Source organism: Mobula hypostoma, chromosome 18, assembly GCF_963921235.1.
Source record: "Mobula hypostoma chromosome 18, sMobHyp1.1, whole genome shotgun sequence".
NCBI classification, from domain to species: domain Eukaryota; kingdom Metazoa; phylum Chordata; class Chondrichthyes; order Myliobatiformes; family Myliobatidae; genus Mobula; species Mobula hypostoma.
The window spans coordinates 42,097,775-42,109,152 of NC_086114.1; the positions used below are offsets into that span (position 1 = coordinate 42,097,775).

Consider the following 11,378-nt stretch of genomic DNA (forward strand, 5'->3'; position numbering starts at 1 on the left):
TCATACATGTCCCCGCAGGTTGTTCTGCGCTGTGCGCTGCCTTCACCAACCCATCTAACCTGTGCTGCACTTCCCTCTTCATCAACACTCCCTAAATTCAGACCATCTGTGTCCCACCTTCCTCACTACCCACTGACCCACCTCCCTCCTCCTCCACACGCCTACCCCGTCCCGCCCGGTCCTCATCCACAACCTCTGCCCCACCTCCCTTCTCAGGATCCCCCTCACGTTAAGACTGACGGGACTTCTTCACTCAGAGGGAGGTGTGAGTGCGGAACGAGCTGCCAGATGCGAGTTCGATTTCAACATTTAAGAGAAATTTCGATAGGTACATGGACGGGAGGACTAGGCAGATTAATGGTTCGGCACGGACTAGATGGGCAGAAGGGTCTCTTTCTGTGCCGACTCCTCCCCACCCCCCTCGCAGTTCTTCACTGCGCAGTCGCTGAACCGCTCGGCAGTACTTCCGGTGCGCGGCGAAGTCCTTCCGTGCGGGAAAATTTGGACTGGCGGGAAGTCGGTGGTGAGGGACGAACTGGGTCCGGTGGCGTTCGGGGTTTGACCGGGTGGCGGGGGGAATGGCTGCGGTGTGAGGGCCGAGGACGGCGCCTGTGCGATACGACGTGATGTGTTGAAGGTGGGAAGTTGATGACCAACTGTGGCCGGGCCTGACCTCCCCCGGGTGAGGGCGTCTGTATGTAGCGGCCGCCCTGCCACTCGGTGACCGGGACCTGGCCGCTCAGCCCGTCCTCCGCATCCAGTGACAGCTGCGTTCCTTCAACACCCCTGCCCTGCTCTGACCCTGGCGCTTAAATCCCTTCATCTCCGTTTGCTGAGTCCGTCCTGTGACCGAGCTCCATATAACGCCCTCTCACCCATCGGATACAGATATCCACAGGTTGCCCACCTTCTGCCTGAACGCTGCCTTCTCTCGGTGTTGAATGACCAACCCGTTATTCTGGGGTTCTGAAAGCTTCCACCAGGGGAAGCATCAGTCAAGCCATATGTGAATTCTCTCTGTTTCATTGAGCACCCCCCCCCCCCGGTCATTTTTTCAAGTCTGGAGTGGCCCAAACTAGTTATATTTCCTCATCCAACATACTCACCATCCTAGAAATTGTACTCCCACATTAACAGGTACATTCTATCTTCAGTCGGGAAATCAGGTTCGTGGATAATGTAGTCTCACCAGCGCTGTGTATAATTAGAGCTAGTTGACTTAACCCTCTTGCAATAAAAGCAGAGCTGTCTTTTTTTTACTTCCTCGTTGTATTTTGCTGTGTGACAGGTGCCTGAAACTAGCTTGGCTATGGGGTTCCTGGAACAGTGTGAGGAGGTGTTTGGTACCTCAGACCTGTATCAAGTGTTGGGCGTTAAGACAGGGGCCTCGGAGGGAGAGATCCGGAGGGGATATCGGAAGATTTCTCTCCAGGTTCATCCTGATCGAGTTACAGAGGCGGAGAAGGAAGCAGCCACTCAGAAGTTCCAGGTATATTCTGCCACGGTTAAGGTATTGTTGTCCGGGGCAATACAGGTTATATGAATATTTCAGTTTTGTTTGGAAATAAATCAGATAGTGAGAGGCCTTGTTTGATCACCACAGTATTGAGAGTTTGGTCTCCATCATGGTACTATGTTATGGAAGCTAATTAATACCTGGATCAGTCACAGCCTGCATTTTGGTTATGGAATACAAATCAGGTTATTTTAGAATTATATGAAACAAGTTGGAGAACGGAACAGGACCAGATCAATTGGTGCATAATGTCTGTGCTGATCATGGTTTCATGTTTAACTAAACTTCTCTGCACATGATCCATCTCCCTCCATTCCCAGCAGGTCACTGTGGCTGTCAAAATACCATTGTCATGTCTGCCTCCATCACCACCCTGGCAACTTGTTCTAGGCACCAGCTCCTCTCTGTAAAAAAATAAACATGCTCTGCTCATCTTTAGAATCTCCCTCTCCTCTTAAATCTATACCCTCTAGTTTTTGACATTTCTAACTTGGTGGGGTGAAAGACTACCCTGTCTTGTAATTTTATAAAACCTCTACCGTGTCTCCCCTCAGTTTCTGAATATCTAGAGGAAAAAAATACAATTTTGTCCAATATCTCCTTGTGGCTAACACTATATAATCCAGACGGCATCCTGGTGAACTTTTTCTACACCCTTCCAAAGCCTCCACATCCTTCCTATAGTGGAACAACCAGAACTGCACGCAGTGCCCAAATGTAGCCTAATCGAAGTTTTATACAGCGTCAATATGTTTTCCTGAACTTGGATTAAGTGTCCCAACAAATGAAGACAAGCGTGAAAATGCTGCCTTTACACCCGTACCTACTTGTGCTTGGGCCCCTAAGATTCCTCTGTCCATCAATGCTTCCAAGGTTCCTGGCATTAACTATTTACATTAGACCTAGTAAAATAGACTGCTCACACCAGATTAAAGGCCACCTGCCATTTCTCCACCCGCACCTCTAACTGATCTGTATCCTTTGGCAACTTTCTTCACTATTTCCACTAATTTTTGTGTCATTGCAAACTTATTAACCCAACCACCTATATTTTTGTCTGACATTTTATATTTAAGATATCGCAAACAAAAGATGTCTCAACACGGTTACTTGTGGACCAGCCACTGGTCACAGAAGCACCCCTCTCAACCACTATCGTCTGTCTTTTATGGCCAAGCCAATTTTGAATCTAATCTACCAAATCACCATGGATCCTTTATGCCTAAATTTTCCTGTTTAGTCTACCAGAAGGGACCTTGGTAAATGCCTCACTAAAGTCCTCTGCTGCCCTACCCCCATCAGTCTTTTTTACCTCCTCAAAAAGCTCAACCAAGTTTGTAAGATGTGACTTGCCCTGCATAAAAGCAAACTGACTGCCCCTAATAAGCAAATACTTTTGCAAATGTAAGTTCAATCTCTATCTGACAACTTCCCTATAACTGGTCTATAGTTTCTAGGATTATCCCCATAACCCTTCCCAAAGGAATGATGTTGGTTTATCTCTAGAGAGTGTGCAGTGACCTTTGTCAAGACCCCAGCAACAACCTCTGGTGCCTTGCTCAAGAACCAGGTATAGATCACATCAGACCCCAAGGACTTTCCCTCCTTAATGTTCTTCAGTGGACCAAATACCATAAGTACTTTGATCTCAACGTGCCCTAGATTGTTTGCATACTTCATAATGATTTCATTGTCCTTTTCCTTGGTGAGCACCAGTGCAAAATACTTGTTTCATGCTTCGCCCTCATTCTCTGGCTCAGGTACAACTTCTCTCTGTTATCCTTGAGTGATCCTACCTACTCCCTAGCTGCCCTCTTGTTTCTGATGTATGTATAATATGCCTTTGGATTTTCCATAGTCCTATCCAACAAGGGCATTCCATGACCCCTTTTGACCCTAATTCCCTGCTTGAGATCTTTTGTGCTTTCTTTATATTCCTTGAGGGCCATGTCTGATTTTAGTTTCCCAGACTATGCATTTTTTTTTGTTTTTAACTAATTGTCTAAATTTTTATCATTCAAGGTTACTGAACATTGCCATCATTGTCTTTCCTACTTACTGAAACATGCTTCTCCTGAATTCTGATCAGCTGGTCTTTGAACAACTCCCAGATGTCAGATGTGGCCTTGCACAATAACAACTTCTCCCAGTCTTCTCTCCCCAGCTCCTGCTTAATAATGTTTTAATTTTCCTTCTCCAAGTTTCACACATTGTGCACAAAGTGCAAGCTTATCCTCATTCATGACCATCTTAAAACTTAAGGAGTTGTGATCACTCTTCCCAAAATGCTCTCTCATGGAAATCATAGTCAACTGGCCAGCTTTCCTTCCTAATGCAAAGTCTAGTCTGGCCTCTCCTCTAGATTGATTATACATAATTTTGAAATTATTGGAAATCATAGTTCATACACACATTCTCATTCCACACACAGGCCTGCTAGTATCACAACCGAAGTCACTTGAAACATATTTCTCCCAACATCTAACCAGAGGATGAAATCTCCCCATAGTAGCACTCCCAGTAATGCTCAATCCTGGACTAAACCCTCATTGTAGTTCCATGTTTTCTTCGGATCATGTCTGGAATTGATTCTCCCCGAAGTTACCCAGCACTCCATCTATTGAAGAAAAGAAATCTCAATCATTCACCTCTCCCAATATCGGAGACTCCCCAGTGACAAAGTCTTCCCAATTCCCAAGTTTAAACTGAAATCTTCCTATGGTCCCAAAGCAACCAGAATGTATCTTTTTTTCTGTCTCCGAGTCATGGTTATTATTTGCAAGTTAATTATTACTTGTCCTTCCAACAGATCCTGGGTAAAGCTTACACTGTTCTGAGCGACAAGGAGCAGCGTGCAGTGTATGATGAGCAAGGTATAGTGGATGATGAAGCAGATGCCTTAACACAGGATCGTGACTGGGAAGCTTATTGGAGACTTCTGTTTAAAAAGGTGACTTTAATAGAAATATGACAGACTTGAAATTAAGGGGCTTGGGAACTGATGTGAAGCATCAGTGATCTTTGAGGAACTGTTCGACAAAGCCTATTGAGATTCATTCGCACAGCACTCTGGCCAGATTGCTCCTTCAGCACAACACATAATTCTGGCCAGAGCTCCTAGGATCTCATGGCCCTGAAGGGAATATCAGGCTTATCCCTTTTGAGGTAAAATGGTGTGCTGAGATTTGTTGTCATAGTTTATAAAGACCTATCTGTTACAGTTTCTGTGCATTAGTTGCTTGGGAGTACAGCATATATAGTGAAGATGGTGTTGGTTGTTACCCTCCACATACACTTTATAATGAAATCATAAATGAAGCAAAACCAAGTTGCCAGTGAATGTTCTTTACCAATCTACCCATGCCCCTCTAAACCTCCTAGTCCTCACCTTAAACCATGCCCCCCTGGTCTCAGACATGTCAGAACGTTTTTCCTAAGCTTGTAATAATTTTGTATATATCTGTCTGATCCACTCATAAATCCATGCCAATTATCCTTGATCAATCCCTTCCTTTCCAATTGTAGGTTAATGCTGTGCCTCAGAACAGTTATTAGAAAATAAACCTTACAATGAAGCGTCTCAGCTTGAAATGTCAACCATTTATTCTCCTCCAGAGATGTTGCCTTACTTGCTGAGTTCCTCCAGCATTTTGTATGTGCTGCTCATAATTTCCAGCATCTGCAGAATCTTAAAGATTAACTTTCGATGTCACAGTATTCCCCTCCCTATCAGATCTGCCCCCTCCATTGACTCTTTTAAGTCCGGGCTCAAAACTTACCTTTATTCACGAGTGTTTGAATCTTCCTGATGTGGCTGATTTTTGGCTTGTGCCCAGGCTCATGTGTTGTTTATTTTGTGCCTATAAGTTGTGTGCCATGTTGTTTATATCTGTGTTTCTTGTATTTGTGAATTTAGCTACCAGGTATGGTTTGTACAGCACTTTGGTCAACATGGATTGTTTTTAAATGTGCTTTATAAATAAATTTGACTTGACTTGACATTTGCATCAAAACATGTAGTGAAATGTGTTCTTTGCGTCAAGTCAAATCAAATCAGCGTGGATTATACTGGGCAGTCATACTTCTGGCAACATACATGCCCATAACTCACTAACCATAACTGTACATCTTTGGAATGTGAGCATCTGGAGGAACCCACACAGTCACAGGGAGAACGTACAAACTCCCTACAGGCAGTGGCTGGAATTGAACCCCGATCTTACAGGCACTGCTGTGAAGCGTTACACTAACCTCTGAGCAACTGAGCCGCCCACCTCTTGTGCTTAGGAACGTTAATTAGACAGACTGGCCGGTAACTTCCAAACTTGCGTCTGATGCCCTTCAATGAAGGTAACAGAGAATGCAGGAAATGCTCAAGTGGTCAGACATTGGAGGAATGAGAATCAAAATCAGCCTCTGAGATCATTGTCACCCCATTTCATCAGAAGGGTTATCAAACTGAAATATTGATTCTGCTCCTCTGAAAACAGGTGCTGTCTGACCTGCCAAGTGTTCCAGCATTTCTGTTCTCTACTCATTTACAGGGATGCCTAAACAGTAAAACTCCTGTAATCCAGTATATTGATCACTGGGAAATCCAAGTGATTTTGGTATCAGGCTCACCCTTTGATGAGTGTGAGCAGAGGACAAGGCCAGAGCCAGGGTCCAGGGTGCTTGCTTCTTTCAATTTACTTTGATATCTTGAAATTTACAAGTAACAACTGGCCAGTTTCTGCTGTCTACTCCCTTTAAACTCACTGGTGAATATGTTGCACCACTGTGTAGCAATTGTAAAACAAAATTAATTAGGTGTATCTGCAGGTATCAACAGGAGTAATGTTCAATAATCCTGGAACACAGAATCTGGCACCACAGAAGTCACTCAGATGCAGGATTACTATAACTGAATGCCGTGTGATATAACATTGCTCTTGGCACCTGTACGTACATGTGCACGTCGTCCTGCAGGTTTAGTTAGATGTGGTTTTTTGGCATTGTACTGGACTGCCAGCTTCCTGAGTGACCTTATCACACGTGATTTATTGTGCCCAGATTACATTTGATGATATTAAGAACTTTGAAGACAAGTACAAAGGATCTGAAGAGGAGATGACGGATATAAAACAGGCATATATGGAATTTAAGGGGGACATGGACTGCATCATGGAGTCGGTGTTATGTGCAACGATTGGGGATGAACCACGGATACGAGAAGTCCTAGAGAGTGCCATCAAAGCACAAGAGCTTCCAGCATACGCTGCATTTACCAAAGAGAGCAAAAGTAAACAGAGAGCACGCAAGAGGCAGGTAAGGAAGCAAGTACTTCAATTTGGGATTAATCTAATTTTTCCAAGATATTCGGGCATAGAAACGAGAAAAATATATAATAGATGTATGTTTCTATATTTCTTCCGTTTCTCACTCGCACTAATAATGTTAATTTTGCCATGCATATTTTATGTTAATTTATGTTTTATCATGCACATTTTCATGTCAGGGTGACAGGGAAGCTAAAGAAGCAGAAGCAGCGAGACTGGAATTGGGGCTGGAGGATGGGGATGACTCCCTCAAAGCACTGATCCAGGTACGTGAGACAGCAGGCTTGCTGACACACTCAGACCTGGAGTTTGTCTCCTGCCATTGTAATCTTTAATATACAGCCTATCTTCTCACTTAAGTTTTGAAAATTATTTAAATGAACTCATACTCCTAAAGTTCATGGACTCTCAAACTAACCTGGCAATAGGAGAGAAAGAAAAGTGGGTGTGAAATATCACTGTATGAGAAGATTAAGAACAGAATTGTTTTGTAAGTTTGTAAAGGACAGTAAGTTATTGGGAAGAATAAAGGTCCATAAGGGTCCAAGTGGTAATTTGTGCATGGGAAATGGAGATGATATAACATAGTTCACAGTGGATAACTTCCCGGGGCCTGATGAAATGTATCACAGGCAGCTGTGGGAGGTGAGGAACAAGGTTGCTGGGTCATGAGCGAGGTGCAAATGCACAGCAAGTGTGATAGCCTCCTTCAAGCAGGTCAGAAGGGGTAAGACAGGAAATTACAGGTTTATGAGTCTAACCACTTATTAGACTCATTTCTAAGGGACAGGATAAATCCGTGTTTGGGACAGAAAAAATATTCAACATAGGTTTGTTGGGGAGTGACCTGCCTGGCACATTTCAGCTTATCAAAGAGATAAGAAAATGTCTTGATAAGAACCGTGTGGGTAATGTAGTCTACATGGACTTCAGTAAAGCCTCTAGCAAGCTCCAACGTGGGAGACAGGTTCAAAAGGTAAAACCCGTTTTTGTCATACGAAGGTGGCTTCTATCAGCTGGAGGACATGATGGGGTGAGGATCAGTTTTACAAAACAAGTGCTTGAAATAAGCAACACATCAGTCAACCAGAACTGACACAGGATCTTTGTTAATTTTGTTCCTACTTCCTAAGATGCTGCCTGACTTGAATATGCAAAGAATGGTGTGATATTGACCACGTACAGCAGTAGGGATGAGGTATCCTTTGTTTAACAAGTTCGGCACAACGTCAAGAGTGAAACGGCTAGATAAGCTAGTAAAGTGAGAGACTTCACTTTAGACTAAGAAAGAATAGAAAAGCACTTGTAAGCATTAAAATTTTGAATCCATGAAAGTGCAAAGAGGTCTGTGCATGTAGATCATGGAAAATAGTCAAGTGGCTAAAAGAATATAACACCTTGTCTGGAGGGCTGCAAATTAAGGCAGGTAAAGTCATATCAAATCATAGAACTGTTACTGTACAGAATGCTCCACATACAACTCCCTAAGTAAAGCAGCCCATGCTGGACTGCAACAAGAACTAGTAGTGGCCTGGTGAGTGTCAAGTTACACTTGCAACAGCTGGATACCAGGCAAATATATTTCCAGCAAGAATTTCACCATCATCTCAAGGCAGACATTAAAAAACTGGCTTTTCTAATGTAAAACAATTAATAAGTCACTTAGTTTACTGTCTTCAGCCTGGAATTATTCACCTGACATGTGTCTCACCCATTTTTTGCCCCTTTAATTATTATGAATTTGAGGGTGATTTGTTGAAGGTTTTCAATTAGTTATGTGAATTTATGTAGAAAAGTTTAGCTTTGGAACCAAGGATTAGGGTTTTAGTCTGAAAGTTGGAGCAGTCCTCCAACTCCAGTTGGAGTTGTATGTAGATACAACTCTTCCTTTAATAAAGAATAAGTTATTGTAGAGTAAGAGTAAGTAAGTATGGGATAAAAGCAGGACAATGGAATTAGGTTTCAGATCAACCATTGGGCACATTGGCAGAATAGTGTCTAAATGGTATCTCCAGTTCCTGTGTTCTCACCTCAGTTGATGTGGGAACAGATTGTGTTTGAAGGAGATTCTTTAAGCTTTAGTTGAGTTTCTAATGATATCTTTATATCCTCAGAAGAAGCAGAAGGACCGAGAGAAGGAAATGAACAGTTTCTTGGCTGCAATGGAGGCCAAATACTGTGGAAAGTCCGCAAAAGGTGGGAAAAAAGCTACCAAAAAAGGGAAGAAATAAAAAATCATCTGTGATAATGCCCTACCTTCAGATGGAACGACAGTAGTCCAGTAGTCTCAGAGTTCTGGAATGAGAAGAGCTGGTATTGCTATGATGACTTTAGTTGTCTGCCTTGAACAACTCATGTACTCTGACTTTTTTTCCTGAGAGTTACTGTTCCCACTAACCTTGTTATATAGTCCATGCTGAACTGTTCTCCCTCCACAGTGCATCTATTGAGATGTAAAGGGAGAGGAATCCTGATCAAATGGTTGTGTTTTGTAGTAATATGTTTCCAGGAAATAGTCACTTTTGGATGCAACCATTATTTAAATGACAATTCTGTGTTGATAACATTATAATGAAATACAAAATACTTAATTATTTGCCGAATGTTTCACTGAACCCTATATTGACACACATCCCAATCCCGATTTTATAACTGACAGATCTCTCCAGTGACATTAAGTGAAAGTCTGTGTTGCCTCCCCTCCTCTCCATTTCCTCCATGAGTGTAAAAGTACTTGCTGTAGTAAGTTCCACCAGTTATCTTCTGAACTGATTAGCACATGCAGGAATGGAAACCCTTTTTAATTCAGATTTTATCAATTCTTAAGTGCTTCTTACAAACCTGTAATGTAAGTATTTTTAAGTTAAAAAAAGGAAAGGTACGTTACATCTGGAGTTTCTCCGGTCAGCGGATGATTTCCCTCCACGCTTCTGTGACATAGTAGGGAACGGCGTACGAGGTAAGTTACAGCAGTTGTTTGCCATTGCCTTCTGCCGGGTGAGTGTCCAAAGAGCTTACCAGCTCGTAACCCAGCATGGATGGAAAGTGTGCAGGGGAGCCAGCTGGATTCGAACTCGGGAGCTTTCGTCCCGAAGTCCGACGCTGATGCCACTACGCCACAGTAACACACATAAAATGCTGGAAGAACTCAGTGGGTCAGACAGTGTCTGTGGAGATAAATAAATCGGTGACATTTCAGTCCAAGACCTTTCTTCAGGCCTGGAAAGGAAGGGAGAAGACCCCAGAATTCAAAGGTGGGAGGCGGGGAAGGAAGGTAGCTAGAAGGTGAAACCAAGTAGGTGGGAAAGGTAAAGGGCTGGAGAGGAAGGAAACTGATTGAAGAGCGTGGACCATGGGCGAAAGGGAAGAAGGAGGTGATAAGCAGGTAAGGAGAAGAGGGCAGAGTGGGGAATAGAAGAAGAGGGAAGGTGGAGGGGTAAAATATTGGAAGGCGAAATCAATATCCATGCCATCAGTTTGGAGGCTACCTGCACAGAATATCCTGTGTTGCTCCTCCACCCTGAGAGAGGCCTCATTGTGGCAAAAGAGGAGGCCATGGACCGACATGTCGGAATGGGAATGGGGATAGGAATTTAAATGGTTGGCCACTAGAAAATTGTGTTTTTTTGTGGAGGTGCTTGACAAAGCAGTCCCCCAATTTTTGTTGGGCTTCACCAATATCAAGGCCGCATTGAGAGCACCTAATACAATAGATGATCCCAACAGACCCATAGGGGAAGTGTTGCCTCATCTTGAAGAACTGCCTGAGGCCCTGAATGGAGGTGAATGGGCAAGGGTAGCACTCCTGTTGCTTGCAGGGATATGTGCCAGGAAGGAGATTTGTGGGGAGGGATAAATGGGCAAGGGAGTCACGGAGAGACTGGGTGGGGGAGGTAAAGATGTGTTTGGTGGTAAGATCCTATTGAAGATGGCAGATCGCAGAAAATGATGTGTTGGATGCAGAGGCTTATGGGGTGGTAGGAGAGGACAAGAGGAACTCTTTCTGTTGAGGCGGGAAGATGGGGTGACTGCAGATGTCTGGGTAATGGAGGAGACACGGGTGAGGGCAGCATCAGCAGAGGAAAGGAAACCCCATTCTTTGAAGGAGGAGGAGATTTCTGATGCCCTGGAAAGGAAAGCTTCAGCCTGGAAGCATGGCAGAGATTAATTGAATAAAGGGAATAGCATTTTTACAGGAGGCGGTGGGAAGAAGTGTAATCAAGACAGCCATGGAGTTTTTCCCATTCTTTGAAGATATTTCTGGGTGCTGGGCAAAATTATAAAAAAGTGTTGAGTGATTAGATTGTTAGTTTGACTCTTGAATGAACATTTAATTTTGTTAAGTAAGTGGTTCATAATTTGATACTTTCTCACACAATTTGTTCTTCAATAATGTAGCACTCTGCTTACTGTGCCCATTCCATCATCCAGTCTGTATCTTTTTGACATCTGCCAATATCTTCTTTATGCCATGGACTCCTACCATTAACTAAGGGGTTTGACGATCCCTGATGTAGTAAACCAGCAGATTAATGTTACGTTGT

At 43.4% G+C, this 11,378-nt stretch overlaps 1 protein-coding gene across 4 annotated transcripts; it reads left to right on the forward strand.

The window, feature by feature from the left end:
* Positions 1-451: 451 nt before the first annotated feature.
* On the forward strand, positions 452-9,428 carry dnajc9 (DnaJ (Hsp40) homolog, subfamily C, member 9). Of its 4 annotated transcripts, none has more exons than XM_063070207.1 (6): positions 452-523; positions 1,289-1,489; positions 4,326-4,466; positions 6,569-6,823; positions 7,014-7,100; positions 8,949-9,428. In XM_063070207.1, the coding sequence occupies exons 2-6, from the start codon at positions 1,310-1,312 to the stop codon at positions 9,063-9,065; spliced, it is 780 nt and encodes a 259-aa protein (XP_062926277.1). In that variant the 5' UTR covers positions 452-523; positions 1,289-1,309; the 3' UTR covers positions 9,066-9,428. The 4 variants fall into 4 exon arrangements, with proteins under 4 accessions (XP_062926277.1, XP_062926278.1, XP_062926276.1 ...); XM_063070208.1 differs by having other exon boundaries at positions 511-637; XM_063070206.1 differs by lacking the exon at positions 452-523 and adding an exon at positions 539-682.
* The last annotated feature ends 1,950 nt before the right edge of the window (positions 9,429-11,378 follow it).